The sequence below is a fragment of the Symphodus melops genome (genome assembly GCF_947650265.1).
Source record: "Symphodus melops genome assembly, chromosome: 11".
In the NCBI taxonomy this organism is placed as follows: Eukaryota; Metazoa; Chordata; class Actinopteri; order Labriformes; family Labridae; genus Symphodus; species Symphodus melops.
Genome location: NC_136701.1, coordinates 2,249,811 through 2,272,037, shown reverse-complemented (window position 1 = coordinate 2,272,037; position 22,227 = coordinate 2,249,811). Strand labels below are relative to the sequence as shown.

The following is a 22,227-nucleotide window of genomic DNA, read 5'->3' as shown; positions in this document are numbered from 1 at the left end:
GCCTTTCGAGGGATTAAAAAAATGGCGTGGATGGCAGTACTGTTTAACTGTCACCTGCATGTCACGCTGTAAGCGATTCAACTTCCTCATACTTGCAGCCCTTGACAGATTTCCACAGCAACCCTCCCCATCCGGGAAGATAACCGACCACACAACCAATAGGAAAACGAGAATTATGCACATTCCCCGCCTCCATCTGACATACGTTTGCATCAGCCAATCGGCAGCCACACACACACTCCCGCACCTCCCCAATCGGAGACGGATTTCCGACCCAGTAGTAGCGAAGTAGCCCGTACTTTGTTTACGTCCCGTTGGGTTAGCTGACAGCTGCCGTAGCGCTTTATCCACACACACAGCTTCTAGTGGGCCACACGGACCTTTTTTAAACTTTAAACGGAGGCTTGTGAGTGTCGTTGATGGGATGTTTCACTGAATGAAGGGGAGCCGCTAGGTGCCGACAGGAGGATGAACTCCATCACCGGTCGGGTCCTCTCCATCCCCGGCGCCTCTGTCACCAACTCTGGAGCCTCCTCCTCCCGAGCCTTACACGTAGAGCTCACATCCCAGCAGGTAACTTCTGACTGCCATTAAAAAAATAATGTTAAAAATAAACTGCTTTCAAATCACCTCACTTGGAAACTTGGACTCGGCCGCTTTAGTTTGCAGGCCCGTCAGTTTAGCTAGTCGGCTAACAGCTGCTAGCTTCGCAGTTGGCTTGCTTACTGGAAATTTAATGGAGCTGGACTGGCAACCACTGACACAGTAAAACAAGTTCAGCTGGTGCAAGGCATCATTAGAGCTCAGCCTTTTTTTCAATGTCCTGCCCTGTTTTAGATGTATGCAATACGCAACGATGAATTGCACATGAAGCTACGATGCTACAGCTAACTGCTGTCCTGTCAGTATGCAGGTGACAGCTGAGCTCCTGTCAGGGCTGAATTAGTCAATATCTGACTTTCTTTAAAATAAATCTAACTTAATGTATGCTCTGTTAAGTCTGATTAAGATCCTTCATTCATCTGTTCAAGCATTTATTAGATAAGAAGGTGTAGAAGACGATAAAACCTGCATGATATGTATCTATATAAAAATCTCACACTTAGCTTTTGTTTTTCATATCTATTTATATCTGCACCTTACTTTGAAATAATGATATTCCTTATGTAAATACTTGATGCTTTTTTTATTATCCTGCTCTACAACGAGCTAATGCAATGACATTTGCTGTCAAGTTTAAATTTAAATGACAATAAAGTGTAAGAAAGTTTTCAGCTGCAGTTCATTCATTCATTCAGGTTGACCGACCTCATAAAGTCAACATCAGTCCAAAAGCAGAGATATAACGATTCACTCACGATACTCGGTAGGTTCACGATTTATTGGAGCTAAATGATGACAGAAAGATTCCCTTAGGGGCTGATAACCCGCTCCTCAGTGTAGTTTGACCTTTTAATGTTTGTTTGGGAGGTGATAGGAGCGCTTCATCGTGCTGTCCATTAAACGCTGCATCATCTTTTTTGTGTTACTTGTGTAGTTCCCCGTCTTCTTGTAACATCTGCACACAGTTTTTGTCTCGTCTGTTATCTTCTCACCTCTTCTCATTTTCTGTCTTGAAGTTAAAATGTTTCCACGCCTCCGATTTAAAAAGTCGACGGAGCGTCCTCAATCTGTCTCTGCAGCTGCTGATGAGCACCTATGAATCGATTTATCACCATTGAATCTTTCCGTCCCTGCTGACCACACACTTAAAGTCAACATCTGTCGTACAGATGTGAGTTCTGTTTTATAGTGAGAATCAGGCGTTTCATGCAGCGCGGTGTCTTTAAACCTTGATAGTCATGTGATTGTCATTATGTTGTTTTGTTATATTACTGTCATTTAATCTGCACACTGGGATTTAGTTAAACCTGTGTTCATCCATAAACCCTCATCGTAGTCTTTCGAAGTTTCTACAGAAGAGAAACGTGCAGGTTCATGGCTTCACATACACTGTCAGCGCGCGCTATCTAAGACTGCCAAACAAATTGCAATTTCACCATTATCATGATACGAGTATGCACATCGAGCACGTCACAGAAAAAGACTTCCTGATTTGTGCATTCACGGCAGGTCGCTGCGAGAACATGAAAGTTGAGGAAGACAAAAGAAGCAGCTCTTCCACAGTCTGATGTGAATATAAATTAAAGACAAACAACTTTACAAGCACAGGCTTTGTGTAAATAAGCCTGTCAGCAGAAATGAACAGGATCTGTTACCTTATCATTTGTTTACATTTTAATATGATTATATGAACATCTTTGTCATTGCAATATGTCTTAGTCTCTTGCACAAGCATCCTGTCGTGCAGAGTGTCGTATGGCGTCTCTGGCCGTCGATCAGCAGTGACTTGAGTGGACAGGACGAGCTCATTTATAGCAGGCCTACTCCGTCATTCTGGCCTCACACGAGTGCATTTGACTTGTTTACTTAACTCCCATATTTAAGTGTTTTAATTCGAAGGACATTTCGTGGGCGTCACATGTTCAACCAAACGGCTGCTTTCTGTTAGTTTTCAAAGGGAACGATATCGAGATGATTTGAAGCTCACTAAACGTTGTGATGTCCGTACTTCAGAGAGCAGCGAATCACTTTGTCACACACTATTATTAGAGCTGTTTGATCGCCTTGTAACAGTGGTCAGCTCCTCGAGGTGGGAGCTTTGATGTTGGGCTGAGATTGTGGTCTAAAATAAGGCTTCTGATGTTGTCCTAGTTTTACATCAGAGTACCCGACTGAGCTTGTCCTTAACTGTTCTTCAACCCGCGTGTCTCCGTCTGTGGTCCACGTTCGCCCCCGTACTGGAAGTTGCATGTTTAAGGGAGGGCGGTTCGAAGTCCCCGACTGAACAATCAGTGTTTTTGTTTGAGTCCTTAATCTTATAGGGGGATCCCATGACTTAGATTTAGTGGCAGTATAGCAGCAGGACAGAGGCCGGGCCTGCTGCTCAGGAGAAATGTTGTGTGACTGAAGCAGAAACATCCCAGAGTCCACGCCAAACCTCTTTCCCAAAGCAGGTCATGCAATCCAAGCCAATGAGATTTACCATTAAAACCTGTATTCATTGCATGCATCAACATTATACACAAGTTGTACTTTCTATCCAGCATGCATGTCTTATCAACCCCAATCTAATGCAGTTTAGAAAAAACTCTTTTTAGGACTTTGTAACCTGCAGCAACATTATGGTGCTTCTCCAGAATAGAACCTGCTGAAACATAGAATTTACACTAGCAGATACCAATAATGCAAACAGCAATGTGAACAGAAGGCTTCATTTTTAAACCGGCATGGACGGCAAGCTGCAATCAATGAGGAAGTGCAAAAAACTGCAGTTCTCCCAGTGTCCACTTGAGGCTCCTCGAGTCAAGTGTTGCATCCTGGTCACATTCGAAATCGCAGCATGTTAGCATGTTTACATCCTGCTACAAAAACAAAACAGTGATAATTCTCTGACAGGTAATCATCCTCATGGATGCACAGATTTTAAAGATGATGCATCCCTTTTGATTTTATGAATGATACATGTTGGGTATAGTTTGGCGTGTAGCTGAGCTGATGGAGCGGTGGAGGCGTGTCGCGGATCGTCAGGAGGTTTAAAACCGTCGTCAGGTTGACTCAAAGTTCAGCACGGACTTGTTTTATTGCCGTATTATTCAGCTGCTGCATGTGCATCTGCTAAATAACCACATCGGATGCTTTGCAATAGATTTAAAGATTTGAAGGTGCAGTAATCAATATGATCAAGAAAAAAAGGTATCGGAACATGTTTTATTAAATCATCACATTCAGGAATTTGTGCTTATTTTAATACAGATCTTTAACGTTAACTTTCAGCACAACTATTTCTGACCGTTTGAAGGTTTGAATTAAAAACGGAGTGCCAGTCAAGTGTTTCTATATTTTCTTCCCCTCCTTCGCTCAGACTTTGGTTCTGGCTGTAAATGCACGTGGTGATAACGGGTGACTTTCTGAGACTTGTAGACGGTGTAGAAAATCATTTTGGAGCTTAAAATTTCTCATGTGACTGTCATGACTGACCATGCCTGCCGAGTTAACTACGTACTTATTTGTACCCTGAAGATGTCACGCCTCTATTATTTGAGCTGCTGACTTTGAGCAGACTCCCTCCCCCGGGCCTTTGGAGACTATTAATACATCAGATGTGATGCTTAAACAATCCATGTGGTCGTCTTTGTTTCACGTATCCTGGAAACCAGTTGGGATTCACATTCTTCAACCTAGATTATTAGTCATTGCCTGCAGCCATCACATGACGAGGATGAAACTGAACACTGCAGCTCTGATGTCAGCTTTGCTTTCTTCTCACTCTCTTCTGTTTTTTTTTTCTCTCCGACAAACAGAGACGGTTGCGTCATCTCCGGAGCATCGCAGCCAGAAACATCGTCAACAAGAATGGCTCTCCGCTGCTGGACACTTACTTCACCCTCCACCTCTGTATAGGAGACAGGATATCTAGAGGTCAGTGTTTAAGCCCCGCCCACACACTTACCCTCCACCCTGTCACTCTGTATCAGAGCTGACGGTGTTGAGTACACGTCCACTTATGCACAATCTGCATCATGCTTTCCAAACGGGATCACTTTCCATCTAATACAAACTTCCTAGCGTTTTTTTTTTTTTTTTTTTTTAAAGCAGAAAAGTGTCGTCTGTCTTCTCGTCAGGACTTGCATGAAGCGATTTGTGTGCTGAAAAGAGAAAGCGGCGTTCCTCCATCCGGTCTCTATGACAACAGTCTCTTCACAACGGTCACACGGCCACACAATGACAGGCACTGCTGAAGATCGTTTTAACCCCTGGCAGACGAGTAGAAAAGAGGATGTGGGTGCGAGACTCGACCCTCAGGAGGCAGAAATACGAGGAGAGTCCGACATTTGGAAAAGAGCACTGGTCACGTCGACGGCGTCATTTGAAAGATAATTCAACTTAAGCACTTTGAGCGCTTGAAAAGAAGAGGCTGCTGCAAACGTTCCCTCCTCTTTGAAAACAATCAAACACAGATGCTGAAAAGAAAACACACACACACACACACACACACACTAGGTGGACACGGGTCCTAATGCAGCGACGTCATGTCAAATCAAAGGTAGTGATATCAGTGTCATCAAGTCAACACGTTCAGCTAAAGGGGAAAATCCGCTCACGTGGTTTGTTTGGGTCGATCATTGAAATAAGGAGCCGTATCAACGTTTGTTCTCTTCATATATGAGCTCCTATCTGTAGAGGAAAAATAAGACTCCACAGACGACAGCACGTAGCTTCCTGTCAGCCTGAAGCTGCTGCTGCTGCAGTCTGAGCTGACAGAGAAACAAACGAGTTCTCTGAAATCAGCTCTGTGGCAACACGCACTTTGTCTGTGTGGCGCAATAGTCCAAAAGTTCCTTTTTAAGTGTACGACCCCAAAACATTTGTGTTAGTCCCTTTTTTGAAAAAAAAAAAAAAAATGGACGTTATGAAATCAGCAGAGGAGAAGAAGAAGATGTGCCTGCACACCTGCTCAGGTGGACATGACCGGGCCTGAACAAACTCTTAAATCACTGTTTCACACTTTGAGTTGATGGTCACCTGAAGAAGACGTCCGGTTGATCCGCTCTGATTAAATAAAACGTTTTTTGCCATTCATGCGGGCGTATCATCTTTGACTCTTTGTGCCGTGTTTCAACGATTTCTTTCGAAGCTGTACAGCTAGTTTAGTGTTGCAAAAAAAACCCTAAAGCTGACTGCAAACAGGAAGACGAGCTGTGCCTTAAACTCATTCAGAATGATTTGTAAAACCTGATAATATATTTGGATATTCCACACGGCTCTGTGAGAACAGTCCAGATCTGAATGACTGATAACACAAACTGTGTTGAGGTGCTTCACTGATCAGTGTTCGGCTGGCTCCTTCAAACAATGGGAGCAGATCTCTGTCCAAAAACAACAGATGTGACTCCTTCGATCACGCACACGAAGAGAGTGGTGGAGTCGTTCACTGGCAAACTTTAGCTGGAGGCAGGTCGGCTCTGACAGAACCGTGCCGTAGAAGTCATTGTGTGCACACTTTGTCGGGTTTGCAAACTCCTGATCCTGTCAACAAGCTGATAGGCCAGTCGACTTCATCCCCAAAAACATCATGAATCAATACTGAATTCATCCAATTATTTTTAATATATGTGAATGATGCTACATGTTATCAAGGAAGGCCTGATTTGCATATATAAATATAAAATCTCAAAAGCTTGCTTTTTAAAAAAAAAAGAAAAAAAAAAGAAAATCGGTTTTATGTCACTAATCAACTGGAGCAGTTTCATAATGATAGCTACTAATAATCAATGTACTTGATCTGAAGCGTTAGACTTTAGCTGTATCATTCAGGAGGGTGTGAGGACCCCAAAAAACACAAACAAACAAAAAAGCCTTTTTTTTTTTTTCTGGGCTCGATTGATGAACCAATGATGATGTGGTCACAGTTCACACAGTGTAACAGCCTGGACATCAAACTGGAGTGTTGGTGTGAAGGTGGTGTGTTCAGGTGGTGTGTGAAGGTGGTGTGTGAAGGTGGTGTGTTCAGGTGGTGTGTGAAGGTGGTGTGAAGGTGGTGTGAAGGTGGTGTGTGAAGGTGGTGTGAAGGTGGTGTGAAGGTGGTGTGAAGGTGGTGTGTTCAGGTGGTGTGTTCAGGTGCTTTTGAAAACGTGTGGCGGAGATAATAACGTCTCGTCTCGTTCTTAGAGGATAATCAGCAGCTCAGAGAGTTTTCTGAAGACAACGCCATCACTGCGATCACCAGAGTCCAGCTCAAAGACAAATATCTGCTCTGACCCTTTGACCTCCTGTGAGGGGGGGCGGGGTCTTCACTGATACTGTCTCTGTATGACGCCCGACCACGTCCCAAACAATGATTCAGCATGCAGACTAAAAAAAAACAACCTGTTTTCATTTAAAAACACCAAATCAGACTGACTGACACAAAGAGTGAGACGCTACGAACAGTGAATATCAGATTAAGTCAGACATGAAGCCGAGCTGCTGTTTAAAGGTGGATTGAACTGTTTGACATTGATCACCCTTCCTTTATGTCATTTTTAGATTTCTACAAGAGTGAAGTCATACGGGACTCTCTGGTGAGTAAACTTGTTTGTACCTTTAAATCCTTCCGGCCTGCTTCCAGGGAAAGGTTCAGGATGTTGTCCTTACCTTCACCCTCTTCATGCACTGTGTACACTTGTGTGCAGCGATGCACTAAAGGAACACACACACACACACTTCCTGTATTTGATGTTAAAGCCCGGTTTGTTGACCTGCAGCTTTCTGCAGAATCGTTGTGACTTTTCTTGAAGTGGTTTTCACACGAGGAGGTTCCAGCTTCCTTGAATGAAAATCCGACTTGCATCAGCCGAAAAGGAGAAATGATTCACACTCTTACAAAACTCTCCTGCTTCGTCAGCTCGGCTCTGTTGTTGTAAACATGACTGAGTGACTCTCAGGCTGCTGCTTCTCTTGTTAGCGCCAGCTTATGCAGCTCAGCACAAAGCTACAGAAGCAGCCAAGGATATCAAGCCATTACTGTCCGGCTCTCTGCCAAGTCATGAGCTGACCTAAGCTGCTTTCCAGGCACACACCGTACACTGTACCCCGGACAGACAGACTCCATAATGCTCTGCAGGAGTCATGCCTCCTGTCACTTCCCCGCCTGATTCTTTAACGTCCTCATGCTGACATTTGCTCTCTAGTTTCCGTCTCCGTCCTGTCGTCGTTTATCTCGGGGAAACGTTTCCTGTTGCTCTTCCTGTTTTACCTCGTTGCTTCCGCTGCTGGCTCTTACTGCACCCCCTGCTGGAGTCGACTTCTGCTTTTGACATCCCCCCCCCCCCCCTCGCTTGTCCTTCAATGTGACCTGCGGAGCAAGAGCTTTTTTTTTTTTATCTCTGATGGAGGGAAATGGTGTGTGATTGAATGATGAACATGGCTGCAGTGCTTTGTAGAAGCAGCCGCCCCCCCTCAGTGAGCTGACAGTCTGGAGACAAAAAAAATATATGACATCCTCATGCAACAGGATGTGCATACACATTGTCTGTGCAAAGCCAGTTAGAGCAGCACTTATAAGTTACCTTGACTGTAGTCATGAGTGAACCACCAGCATGCTGAACTGACTGCAGATCTGGCATATTTATGTTCACCAATGTGCACTGTCCCTGTTTTAAATAAAGAAGTGAGCAGAAGATCTTTTTAGTGTTGAGCACATTGGAGGATTTCACTGTATTCATGCTGCCCTCCCTCCCTCGCTGCTGGCTAACCCTTCTTTGTGTTGCGTGTCAGAATCCAACCTGGCGGAGTCTGGACTTCGGCATGCTGCCGGACCTCCTGGACACCTCCGTGTCTTGCTTCGTGGTGAGGATCTGGGGAGGACAGGAGGAACAGTACCAGCTCCTCATAGAGTGGAAGGTCAATCTGGATGGGCTCAGATACACAGGACAGCAGGTCAGCAAGCACACATGAAAATGACAACAATCCCCCCCAGAGTCTCTTTTATTACGAAGGATGAACACGGCATCCCTCCCAGGTATTCACAGCCTTTAGCATCAATGTTTAACCTTTTATTAACTCTAAATGGGAGCAACGCTCAGAAACTGAACTCTGTCATGTTTTAAAAGAGACTTTAGACTGCTGACTGAGAAAATAAGGTCCCGAGGAAAATGATTACTGAGGTGATGAATCAACAGAGGAGGAGGATCTGGATGACAAACTTCTCTTTCAACTGCTGGAGTCTCCCCCTACTGGCCTTAAAGGGATACTTCACCCATTTACATGAAGCTGTGTATCATTAGAAACATGGTAGTAGTGTTGATTGTTCGTGAATCCAGCCCTCATTTTTCCCTGAGACGAGAAAAATGTGTTTTTCTTTGCCTGGAAGTTTTCTTCATGTGATGCAAAAACCTAAAGGTTTACTTAACTTAAAAACCCAGAAGCTGTGTCCATTTTCTTTACAGTCCTCTGAATTATGAGTCGTCTTCTCTCCAGGGTGACAAAAAGTCTGATAACAGGTGTAACTGTGCACATGACACATGCAGTATAACATTATAGGAGGAGGTAGGAGACGTCATGTTTCTGCAGACTGTGATTTTTTTTACACACGTGCATCTAAAAGCAGAACAAGAAGAATATGGGACCTTTAATCCGTTGTAAAAGTCAATCATCAAAAATATTGCAACTGGATTTCAGATTTCTAAATAAATAATTTAGTGGATTGAAACTTGTGGTGGACATTTGACTTTCATTAAAACAGTAGGTTGCTCATTTTGCGTAAAGGTTGACGGCCTTTCTTCAGATGAGGAAGGAGAAAGAAGAGTCTCTGGATGTGTTGCTTTTTATTGGACAAAGAAACGATTTTAATAGACTTCCCTCTACTATGAAAAAACACTTTGATCAATGATTAAAGTAACTTTTAGTTGCAGTCCATCGAAGTGATTCGAAGGTCAACGTTTGATTCATTACACATTGTCTTTTTCTAGTCTGTTCTCTCCATTTGAAGCAGGCTGATGAGCTTCTCAACCATCAGTGAACCATCAGTCATAAACATGAGAACCATCCTGCAGGTTGATGGATGAACATGTGATTTTGACTTTTCTGTCTTTCTGCACGTTTCTGTTTCAAGAATTAATTATCTGCTTTAAGCCTGAGTCCTGCACGCTGAAGCTCTGTTCTGAGAAATGAGCCAATGAAAATGTGAAATGCTGGAAAAGGAGTCTGGGGTTATTGCCATTCCTTCACAGTGAGACCATTTTCAAAGCTCATAAACAGATAGCAGCGTCTCATGCGCGTCCAGATTCCCGCTGTCCTTTGTTCTCGGCACTGATTCTCTGCTGCCTCGCTTTCTCCACAGATTCGATCCAGAAATCCAAATGAGATCATCTTTGGTTTGAATGATGGCTACTATGCAGCTGACTTTGATCATAAGGTACTGTACGCCCTGTGGTCAGTCTCTCAGAGCATCTGCATCATTGTGGGATTCTTCATCTCGTTAGCCTCGTATTCAACACTGACATGTGGCTGTTTCAGGATCAGTCGGAGCGGAAGAAAAACAGTCTGCTCCAGGTCGACCAGAGTTCAGTCAGGAACTCCTACAGCGTTTTCTCTCTGCTCAGGTAAGAAGCCCTCCGAGTACACACCGAGACCGAGACGAGACAGAGACATTTAGGGGCCGAGACAAGACCGAGACATTTAGGGATCGAGACAAGAGCGAGACATTTAGGGGTCGAGACATTTAGGGCCGAGACAAAACCGAGACATTTAGGGACCAAGACAAGGCAGAGACATTTAGGGGTCGAGACATTTAGGGGCCGAGACATTTAGGGACCGAGACAAGGCAGAGACATTTAGGGGTCGAGACATTTAGGGCTGAGACAAGACCGAGACATTTAGGGACCGAGACAAGCCTGAGACATTTAGGGATCGAGACAAGACCGAGACATTTAGGGGCTGAGACAAGACCGAGACATTTAGAGGCTGAGACATATAGGGGCCGAGACAAAACCGAGACATTTGGGGACCAAGACAAGGCAGAGACATTTAGGGGTCGAGACATTTAGGGGCCGAGACATTTAGGGACCGAGACAAGGCAGAGACATTTAGGGGTCGAGACATTTAGGGCTGAGACAAGACCGAGACATTTAGGGACCGAGACAAGCCTGAGACATTTAGGGGCCGAGACATTTAGGGGCCGAGACAAGGCCGAGACATTTAGGGGCCGAGACATTTAGGGGCTGAGACAAGGCCGAGACATTTAGGGGCCGAGACATTTAGGGGCCGAGACAAGACCGAGACATTTAGGGATCGAGACAAGACCGAGACATTTAGGGATCGAGACATATAGGGGCCGAGATAAGACCGAGACATTTAGGGCCCGAGACATTTAGGGGCAGAGACAAGACCGAGACATTTAGGGACCGAAACAAGACCGAGACATTTAGGGACCGAGACAAGACCGAGACATTTAGGGGCCGAGACATTTCAGGACCGAGACAAGACCGAGACATTTAGGGATCGAGACATTTAGGGACTAGACAAACCAAGACCTCGACAGGGCACAACTTAAAGGAGAGCAGGACTATAAATCATGAACTTGTGTGCAGCCGGCATGTCGGTGACTTCGACTGTAAAACCGTGACGGTTACGGTCAGTTTTGGAAAGATTTCAAGTCATTTGTTGTTTTGGAAAGGGCGTTTTTCTTCTGATTACATTAATAACTTTTTCAAGACCTCCTTGAAAACGAGGTGATATACCTCAGGGGGTTTAAATGACATAATATTTAATTTATTATGACTTGGAAAAGTAGCCCCTCAGTGTTGGTTTGTCTTATTTCAACCTGCAACTAGTTTGTCTCCAAATAGATGTCCTTCTCTTATTGATGTCGTTGTTTCTGTTTGGAGTGCCTACTGTTTTGTGTTTGGCCAGCAGGGGGTGCCAGAGGAAAGCCAACGTTTTTAACCAGTGTCAGCGAAGCTCCTCTGCCTTTCATGAACTCACAAAGCCTGTCAACACGTAATGATCATGTTTGGTAGTTTTGAGCAGGGAGGAAGTTCAAGAGATTTCTTTTTTTGGAAGTGGACATTTGTGTCCTTAATGAGTAAAGTTTAAATTTGGGATCCAAAATTTGTCATGAGACTTTCTTACAAAAAGAATATTGCTATATGCACTGATGCATCCAAAACGCTGTTCAGATAAAGAAGAACAAAAATAATGTCGCACGAGGAGCGACATGTCTCAAAGAATACGTCTTTAAATTCACCCGGTTGTTGTGATGATTGATCACAATAAAAATCAAATCTTACCTTTTGTGTAATTCTGGTCAGACACATCTCACTAATCCACATTCACCTGAGCTAAACATTATTTAAAGCTTATAAAGCCTGAGTGATGCTTGCATGAGGAAAAATGTCCGCCAGTGCAGACAGAGAAGTGGTATATATATAGTTGATATATATATTTAAATTGACAATTTTTTACTTTTTTTGAGTGAGTTTTTATTTTATGACTTTTTTTGTACCTGGGCTTGTCAGGTGAAAATATGATAACTGTAATGAGATGATATCAGTTCAGTTCAGTTTGATATTTGTTGTATTAAACCCCATTGGAAAGCATGTGCCAGAGTGAAAACAGTACAGCTAGACAAGGACACAATAAAAAGAGCAGAGACAACAGAGCCACATGAGGAACATGCGTGTTTGCTCAGGCTCAGATATGACGATGTTTTCTTTAAAAAAACAGTGCAGTACACGTTCTTACCACAAGATGGAGACAGAGATGTGCTGAGTTAATCAGATGGGGACCCTGGTACAGTAATTAAAAGCTTGAGAGGACACATTGTGTTTACAAACACAGGCTTGCTGTTTCACATTTATATTAAAATGTGGTAGGATGTAAACACTACTCTGAGCCTCATCAGGGCTTCCCTCGAGGGAAACCCACTGTAAACCCCTCTGCCTGATCCCTTAACAACCTAATTGCAGCCGGTTTGAACTAAACGCATGCACATTTGGAAGGTCCAAGTTAGACACTTCCAAAAGAAGAGAGAGGACTCCTGTTATTATGGAGGTTTCCGCTCACATTTTCCGACTGTAAGATTCAAAAAGCGGGACAAAAAATGCGTCACAGGGCTTCAGTGGGTCAATAAAAAGGGCCGTGGTCTAAAGCAGTCTAAAGTTTACCAGCGCTCCCTCATCTGCATGTGGTCTCAGTTTATGTTAATATGAGGGGAGTCCGTGTCGTCCTCGCCAGCTTCCCGGGGAAAAAGCCCAGTTTGCATCTTAACTTTTATGACCTCTGCTTTTTGCTTCTTCTATTCTAGAAGCTTTTCTTCCACATCCTCCTCTTCCACCCGCAGCCAGCGGGTCTCATTGATCCCTGTTCTTCCCACACACTCCTCATCCCCCCCCCTCCCCGTCACCCCGGAGTTTCTCCTCGGCTCAGTGGACTCATATGAACATAGTTTATGATTATGTACTGCAGAATGATTCATCAGATACTGTACACTCCAGCAGGGATTATCCCCCCCCCCCCCACCCCCCCCCCCCCCACCCCCCCGCTCTGTTTCTGACCTGCTGAGCTCTGCTTTAAAAAGTGCATTAAGCTTTGGAAGCATTCAGGTGGGGGGCTTTGTGCTGAAGTCTATGCTTTGGTTGTTGGCTCTTCGACAGGCTTGCATGTGTTCATAGTTTTTATAAGCTGCCTCAGTGTAATTTATGCTCTTTTTACATGGTGACTTTTGCCGTCTTATTTTAATTTTGCCTCCTCCGAAGGTTTTGGAGTCAATGTCAATTAACAGTGATAAACGTCCATAGAGGACAACCAGAGTATCATATGTTCTCACCCAGCTTAATCTCCCTCTGCATTGGCCCAGAGCGTCATTCATGAGGTGTAATGGAAATGGATGAGAAGGGCTTTTCTCAGAAGGCGCTGCTCCTCTTGATAAATGACGCTCGTTTGTCAGCAGATTCGCTGTCAGCCGACGACAGCCAACCTGTGAGGAACAAGGGTGGTGCGGCCTCGCAAACACGTCAGCTCTCACATGGAAGATGAAGAGTAGGGAGCACACATCATCAATCAGTAGTCTTAGGTCCTGCAGGCTGAGATAGAAGCTGAGCCACTCCCCACGTAGAGCGAGGCCCAAAGACTGGGGCGGAAAGAAGCCAAGAAGAGAAGAAGAAGAAGATGAAGATGAAGCAGCTGTTGATGATCGTTTTTTTATTTCTTATGTGGACACTAAAGCAGGTTCTGTTTATCCTCATCGTTCAGGTTGCCTTTTTTTTTTTTTTTTTTTGGGCCTTGTGTGTCTGTAGACTTTGCACTTGAAGCCAGTAGTGATACGACTTTTTGTTTGGGCCCTTGGTAGAAATATAATTATGGGGCCCTCCAACCAGCGTACATCACCAACATGTCTGCCAGGGTCCGGATGCTCCTCTCTTTCCCACATTCCATTTCTCTCATATAGACATAAGCCATCTTCATTTTCGCTAAGCTCGGCAACAAGAGTGAGGAGAACTTTGGTTTAAAGTTTTGTCAGCCCTCAGGGCCCCCCCGACTGGTCCGGGGCCCCTAAGCAGCACCTCTGTCTGAAGGGTGCATTTGAAGTCACAGCGTCACATTGTGTCCCGTTTTAAAGGCTGTGACCAACAAATATGTTCCACTTTTCCCAGTTCATGAAGGACGCATACGTCCCTGATGTCCCAACATGTCCCAACATGTCCCAACATGTCCCCACATTGAATGCAAGCCAGTTCAAACAAGATGGCGGCTGACGATGACACAACGTGAACCTTTGAATAGTAGGTTAAGTGATGTTGGTTATGTGAGTTAGGTAAAGTGCACCTGTTGAAGTTGCTAGGCAACAGGAGCTGCACTTAGTAATAAAAAGAAAGGTCAAGGACATGACAGGAAAGCCTTTGCAGACCGGACTGACTCATCTTAGCTCAGCCTGAGGTTTCTACTGGGCCTATGAAGGCCGCTTCCTTCCAAGACTGTTAGTCCTGAATCTGGACCCAGCAGTCACAGTAACCCCCCCCCCTCTGATCAGAGCCACATGTTGCTGCTGAATCCTGATTTTTCTCTTTTAGGTTTCTGTGTGCAGCATTCATGTATGAGCAGTGTATGGAAACAGAAGCAGTGCACAGTGATTGTAGCTCTCTATGGGGGGTCCCCACATGCCCGAGAGGCTGCCTAGGTGATAATGCTTTCCTGCAGGAAGCCCCTGAGCTCTACTTACTGTGTGGTGAAGCTTTCTAGCAACTGGACATTCCTGTGTTAACTAAGTAACTCGCAGCAGAGACGGACTGTGTAGTGAGGATTTAAAGATATATTTACAGATTCATTGACATGAGGTTTGTGTCCACAACCAACCTGTGGTGTTGGAAAGCCAAGCCAGTCACTTGAGTGTCCACTTGGCTGAGAAAAACCCGATCAGGCCCGATGTTAAGTCCCAGCCTGGTTCAGACTGAGTTTCACGTCAGTCGCTCTTTACAGGGTTTGATTTAAAAAAACAACAACACAACAATAATTCGTTTAGATTTTTTTAAAGTTGTTTTCAGATTAAGAGTTGTTGAAACCTTTTCCTTCTTCGGAGCCTGACTGAGTTGACTGACAGGTTGGTGCATGAAAGCTGCAGTCCTGCTCTTTGCCTGTTTCTAGACTGATCAAACATTCCCAACATGGCCGCCGCCGCCGTCTTTGGACTTCATCACACCTCTTCGAAAACTAGTGGTGACATCACTGATACTACGTCCATGTTTTGTAGAGTCTGTGGTTTTTGTACATAACACAAAACTATCAGCAAAATGTTTTATTTTTTTTTAATCCTCGACTTGCTGCATCCTAAAGTGCAAATAACGAGTAAGACAAAGAAAAGGGAAGCAGGGAAAGTGCATGAAAATACTTCTTCTCTTCTCTTTGGCTTGCATGCATCTCTGCTGTATTTTCAAGTCAGCATGGCTTATAGGACCTCAGCACACACACACACACACACACACACACACACACTCACAAAAAGAAAACCTCATTGTGGAGCAGTAGAGGTGTGTGCAGTCTTATCTGTAGCTCCATGGAGATGGAGACAATGGTGCAGCGGGGTGAATGGAGAGGGCTTTAGTGTTTTGACATTCTTGATAAATGACATACAGGCAGAAGTGCGAGGAGTTGTTTGTTGTTATTTTCCTCCGGCTGCTGTGTCTGTTTTGTCCCCAGCAGAGGTGTGATCGTGGAGCTTTATCTTCACTGATCAGGTCATAAAAAGTCTCCCAGTTGTGTTTTGAAAGGCTTAATTGGCTGCCCTGTTCACCCTGTAGTGTTTGAAATATGGTTGAGGGAAATGAATTCAGTGCAGTCATTAGTCCTTGGGCTTGTTTCCTCTGACCCGGGGTTTGTTTGACAAGTGCATTGGGCACACTTGCACGTTATGAGCAGCTGGGGGACACCAGGCGACGACGTTTTCAAAAGGTTTACAGAAGGAACACTTGAGATCGGTTTACCAGGAGTGTGTGGGGGAAAGATGACAGAACTGCTCATTCTATTTATGTTTTTATATTTTGTCATATTTGAGGAAATGTGATTGTGTTCTGCTGCTGCAGGTCGACTCTGCAGTGACTTAATAAAAATGAGTGTGTTTGTTGATTTGGTACCTCATCACTTATTGTGATTAAAGCTGCAGTGCTGACACAGTTTTATTAACGTAGGCGGGTTAAATGTTGTGTCTAAGCTGTAACACAAGCACAGGCCACTAGATGGAGCTCTAGCTCATGGTCATGGGGGGCCCAGGTGAAAACCAGCACAATGCATCATGTTGGCTGTGTGAAGTTTAACTAGCCTGATGCTAATCTGCAAGAAAGACCAAAGGTTGATGCTGCTAAGACTTCTGGAAGGCGGTTGACCTGCAACGTCATGCACGTCACAATACCATACATTTCAGCTGGTTTAGAAAAAAGGGACATATTTTGCTCATTAGAGAATGTGATGGAATGTTTTAAAGTCCAGTTAAAAAAGGTTTCTTGCACTATGGTTCTGGACAGTATCGATCCAGGTTCGGATAATTTTCCTCAGTTTGATTGTTTTCGGAGTGTTTTTGCATTTCTTCTTTAAGATCTCCTGTCCTCCTCCTCACATCCTAAAGATCTCTCTCTCTCTCTCTCTCTCTCTGGCTCTCTCTCTCTCTCTCTCTCTGGCTTATCTTTGTGAGCCAAATAACAAATCTGCATCTGCTATTTCCTTCTCAACACTGATTTCACAAATGCAGATGTTGGATCACAACACAGCATGTAAACTTCGGCAAATATTTATTCCAAGATAATCAGTGAACGTAAATGAACAGAGAACAGGAGACCGAGTTCTGAGGGGCCGCCATTTTCTGCCGCCCCTCAAACTGCACTGGAAGCTCTTCACTTTGCTTGATTGTAAATCTTAACTCTGTGCTCTTTCAGAACCTGAAAGCCCCTATTTAAGATCTCCTCAGCTGATCCAAGAATCTGCAAGTTTCAAAAGAAGCAGTTTCATGTGACACCCCGGCAGGATCTCGTACCACGGTCGAAGGAGAAAATGTTTTTGTTTTTCTGATGTTTATCTGCATGACGGGTTGAGTGCACACGCTCAGTCATAACTTCCTGCAAATCCCTCGTGGCACACAGTTGTCAGTTAAAGCCTCTGAAAAGGAAAGCTGGTCACGGCTCGTGAGAAGGACTTCTGCTGGACAGTTGCCCAGGGATTAAACCTGCTGACACAATGAGGGCGGCGGGTGAGCGCCCCTATGCCCCCTGCTGGCCTCTGAGCTCCGATCGAGCCGATGGGCAGGCGTTAGGCCAAGACTCAGGCAATGATAAGGAGCAGACATGCGTGAAAAGCAGAGAGGAGATAACCCTTCTCACCTGGGGGAAAACTGCCATATCAGATTCTACCACCACAATCAGCCCGACAGATGTAGCTGTCAAAACAGATTTGCCCTGATGTCCTAAAAAGACGATCTCCAACTGCGATCGCTGTCACCTCAGACATGTTTCAAATGTGGGCAGCAGATATGAAATGATTTTCTGGAAGAGCTCCTCCCTGAAGCTCTTCTTACCTTGTCATGGATACAGGTTGGTTTCCAGAAAGAGGCAATAACATCAAGGGGGGGGGGGGGCACCTGTGTGAGGTTCATAAAAAAAAAATAAAAAAAGAAGTCAACTAGGATTTGTAAAACGAGCCCGCCGAGCTGGAAGCCTGTTAGAAAGAGCCTCTTAAACTAAACCCTCTCAAGAGGCCTGAGAGACGGTACATACCTCAGGGAAACTCGACTCACATCCCCCAGGTGACCTGAGCCACAGGGCTGTTTCCTCCCTCGGCTCAGGCTGCAGACCGGTCCAGTCGAAGCCGAGGCTCACAGGGGTCCTTTATGTGTGCCTCTCCATAAACACATTAATCTGAACTTTATCTTTGAGCCTGTGTCGGCAGACGGAAGAGTTTGCTTTAATGTGGATGTTGTGAGAAGTCAAAGTGCTCTTCCTCATTGATGGCATCAGTGAGTGTTGGTGAAGAGAGTACAGCAGGTTGGAGTTGTAAACATCATCCCTCTCTCTCTCTCTGTGCATTTCACTCTGTAACTCTGTGGCCGACTGTTCAAAACATGCACAGTGGACCTGATTCACTAAAATCGCAATAACACGCAAAATCACCATCGGATTCACCAATCACCTGACGTCCACAAGCTGCATTCACCACACAGTTTTAATTATTGTCTGTTAAAGGTTTTTTTTTTTTTTTTTTTTTAACATATCATCCATTTAGTTTCAAGGTTGTGTGTCCATCGTTTGTGCGTACGCAGAGTCCGAGGAGGTTCTCACTTTGTGTGCAGAATAAGAAGAATAAAGTTCTCTCATTAAAACTCTCATCTGTCATTACGAATGAATATAGTCACATGTTCTGTGTGACGCTCGATCAGCAGGGACACATTTAGCCACTGTAGGAGTGTATTTAACCGCCGCACTGATTGGCCGAGAAGTTAGTTTCCACGCCGCGGAGGCAGCAGAACCTGCAGCGAGAAGTTTGACTCAGCTGGTTTCTGACTTTCTCTCATTCAAAGTAAAAAGACATTTAAAAAGTGTTAAATCTTTTGTCTGCTCTCTGTTGGCAGCACGTTTTTCGATTCAGGGGGATTTTTCTGTCTCTCTGCGAGCTCGGGATCTGAGGAGAATGTGTCCTATAAAGCCAGTGAGTGATGGAGGTAATTATAGGCTGTCATGTGACTTGTGTAATGATGGTGACAGTGACAGTGCCTGCTCCTTTCTGCTGGTAATTCATCAGTCCAGCGTTTTGATGGTTGGCTTTGTTTTGTGATGCGTTCAGGTCCGTCTCACGACCTCTCATCCCACACTGTGGTTCCTTTATTAGAAAATAATAGTGATTAGACTTTTTTATTTTTTTAATTTTGCGGCTTGTGGTGTTTAAGAAGTTGCTTATTTTGGTCCATTGACAATCGACTTTTATTATTAGGGAAACTTCTCAGTATTGTTGTCGTCCTTTTGTCTAGTGTCCAGTTTAGGAGACATTAAGATCAACCCCCGTAAATCAGAGAAAAGCACAGAGGAGGGATAACAAACACACCGCACAATGACTGCACCGCTTGGGAAGATAATCAGTCTCTGTCGACATCAAGGCCTGAATTAAATCATTGACTGATGCGCTCATAACTCAGGCCGTTTAGTGCTCTCTCGACGGCATGGTTTCAAAATAAAGGTTGTTCTTGTGCTTTCAACCATCATCTGGATTGTGACTCTGAGTACATTTAAGTTGGTGTGTGTGACTGAAACTTGATGAATTGTTCAAAGTGGGGACGAAGACACCTCAGCCAGATCCGTCCAGTCGAGACGTCTTGTGCGTGCTCCACCGCTCCCACGCCGGGCTTTGACCCCGAAGAACAGCACGAGTGTGTGTTGGAGAAAGTTGTTCGTTGATTGTTTTTGCTGAGTGACATTAATAACAGGAAGAATGTGCAATAGTTCCTCCTCAATAAATCAGTGCTCTCTCCCGGTGTATTCGGACGGACGGACGGTTCGTTGAGCTGCTCGACTTCAGCGTGCGTGTTAACACTCTGTGTGCTGTCCTCCTTCCTGCAGGCTTCACACAGCACAGAGAGCCATCAAGCAGACCCAAGTGACCGTGCAGAAGATCGGCAAGGAGATCGAGGAGAAGCTGAGGACGACAGCGACCTGCACGGAGCGGGTGAGCACAGTCACCCGTTAACAGCGTTTATCAACCTGTCACACTGTCAGCACCTCCACATAAAACCAACCTGTCAAAACGATAGAGAATAAGACTACAGATAAAACGTACACGGGGAAAGGATCCTTTAAATCCCCTCCTCCGACCTGAGTGCTGATACCTCTCAGGTGTGCAGAGGGATGATGGAGACCGACAGATGTAAAACCTCTGGCCTGTAAATAAACTGCAGTAGCATTTTAAGCTTTAACATTTTTTCCTGTCTCTCCACGTTAAGTGGACTTGAGCGTGCGTTTTCTGGTCTTCTGACGCCTCAGTGCTCTTTCACACCGACACATTGACACACTGATAGAAGAGGCTGCTGTGGAAAGAAGTAAATCATCTCATTCATACTCCGCCAAACAACCTGAGGGGGTCACGCGTCTCGGACACATCGGACATGTTGCTGCAGGAGCTGGGGATCGAACCCTCGACTTTAAAAAACTAACAACTCTCCCACTGACCCACAGCTTGTTTGACTTGTGAATATCCTGAACGTAGCTTCATGTAAAGAACATGGCATTAACAGTGACTACATGTAAGCAGACTCTAAACTAAGTTACACTTAGATAAAGTGACTGTCAGTGTGATTCATGTTTCTGCAGCCGTGCACACGTGAGAGCGTGCAGGCGGTGACTCGGGCTGACTTGTTGGCCCTTTAAATCGAGATACTAACTCTTAATTATTCTTTGTGCCGACTTTTTCTGTTGTTTTGTTTGTTTCCAACACAGTTTTAAAACAGTAATTTTCTTCACTTTCTAATAACTGTTCATCTCCATTTCCCCACATTTCTCAATCCCTCATTTTCTTGTTTTTTTCCGAGCCGTCTCCGTACGAGCACGCACGGCTTATTTTCAGTAGCGCTCGGCGTTGTTGCGTCAGTGAATGTTATCGCAGGATTATATAAAAATTAGTTGAATTTCAGGCTTTGAATCAATAAATAAAGATGAGCGGTGTCCAGATGTTTTAGGAAAAACTCCCACACAGCGTTATAACTGCAGCCATCAGCAGGAGCAGGCCCGCACGCTTCCACATGAATAACAAACATCAGCAGACTGTACCGGCTTTTCCAGCTAAATCCCTGCATCTAATGCTAATGTAAAGTAATGTAAGGTGTAATTATACCCTCTGGGCTGCTGTTTAAGCTATAGCTTTCTGTTTTGACGGCTCTGCTGAAAAGTTGAGACGGAGCAATATCCCGTACAGATAACGCTCCGACAAAACCCCCTCTGTTTACGTTTCCTCGTCCTGTCATATCCTCGGCTCGGATCCACGCCGGAGAAAAAAAAAGCAAGAAAGCATATTTAACATTTTTGGAATTGGCAGCCACACAGCTGTGAAAACTGGAGTGCCGATCCCGGGGTTTTGTTGTGTTTATTGTAAACATTCACTTCAAACGCGTCCCGTCTCCCTGTGCTGTTGTAAAAGCAGAGGCAGTGACACTTGAGGGGTTTTTAACCTGCAGCCCTTTTTTTTCTGCTCACCGGATCACATACCTTCCACGCTGACATTCATTTTAAGGCAGCTGCTGGATCTTCCCTTTTCACCTATTTCAAATCTAGCATGTGTAAAGATACTGAATTTAAAGCTCCGAGTGTGACTCTTGAGACAGCTGTTTTGCTTTCCAGCTTTCTCTCGGGCAGCTTTTGATTTTTTTTTCGTCCCTTGTAGCCGGACCTCTTAAAGCCGCTTCACTTCTTGAGTCCTCCCCACAAAAACATGGAGGCTCCATTCTCTCGCCACAAAGGATCCCTTTCAAAAAGTCGTCTGTGATATTTCCCCCTGACTGAAACATTCCTTGAAAGCCTTTTCAGAACTCCCATCAGCCAATAAATCACATAATCCTGGACCTCTACCTTTCTGTAGGAGTGAGTGCAGCTTTGTGTGGCTCTTCTAAGGGTCTCCCCTCTTTGGAGAGCTCTGTGCGCTCCTTCTGTCGTCGTCACACTGAGCCTGGATCAAAGCGGGGACACCAAGCTCACAGCGGGGCCCTTTCACCCTCTCACCCACACTCTGCCATTAATCTGCTCTCTAATAACGCCTGCTGCTTATTTACTCAGCTGACCGGCTGCTGTTTGATGTTCAGAGGGAGGCAGACGGGGGGGGGGGGGGGGGGGGGGGGGGGGCTGCTGGCCGGTTACAGTCGCACACACACACTGACACGGCTGTGACCCGCTCGTCAGTGAAAGTGTAGGAGGCTGCTGCTTCGTGCCAGAGCCTGCGGTGGTGAACATGAAGGCATCAGGGTGCGACACGTCGGAGGGATGGAGGCTCTATCAGGCGTCTCATACCCCCGCTCTGTTTTCACCACGAACCCCTCTGAAGTCTTCGACAAGAAGCGTATCTGTGTTTCCTCTGATCCCCGCCGTGATCACTATCACAGCGAGTGTGTGAGATGCCACAGCCTCTCTGTGT

General features: G+C 45.0%; 1 protein-coding gene across 4 annotated transcripts in view; it reads left to right on the top strand.

Annotated features, from left to right (window-relative positions):
* The first annotated feature begins 210 nt into the window (after positions 1-210).
* Positions 211-22,227, top strand: part of uvrag (UV radiation resistance associated gene) — a 249,468-nt gene continuing 227,451 nt past the window's right edge. For 3 of the 4 annotated variants that reach the window (XR_013780145.1, XR_013780146.1, XM_079356126.1), the window contains exons 1-7: positions 211-573; positions 4,404-4,521; positions 7,129-7,163; positions 8,359-8,520; positions 9,923-9,997; positions 10,099-10,184; positions 19,671-19,776. Coding sequence is in view for 2 of the 4 variants with exons in the window: in XM_079356126.1 (XP_079212252.1) it covers positions 469-573; positions 4,404-4,521; positions 7,129-7,163; positions 8,359-8,520; positions 9,923-9,997; positions 10,099-10,184; positions 19,671-19,776 (687 nt within the window). In the remaining 2 variants the exon portion in view is untranslated. The remainder of the gene's footprint in view (positions 574-4,403; positions 4,522-7,128; positions 7,164-8,358; positions 8,521-9,922; positions 9,998-10,098; positions 10,185-19,670; positions 19,777-22,227) is intronic. The other variant, XM_079356127.1, reaches the window with a different exon arrangement.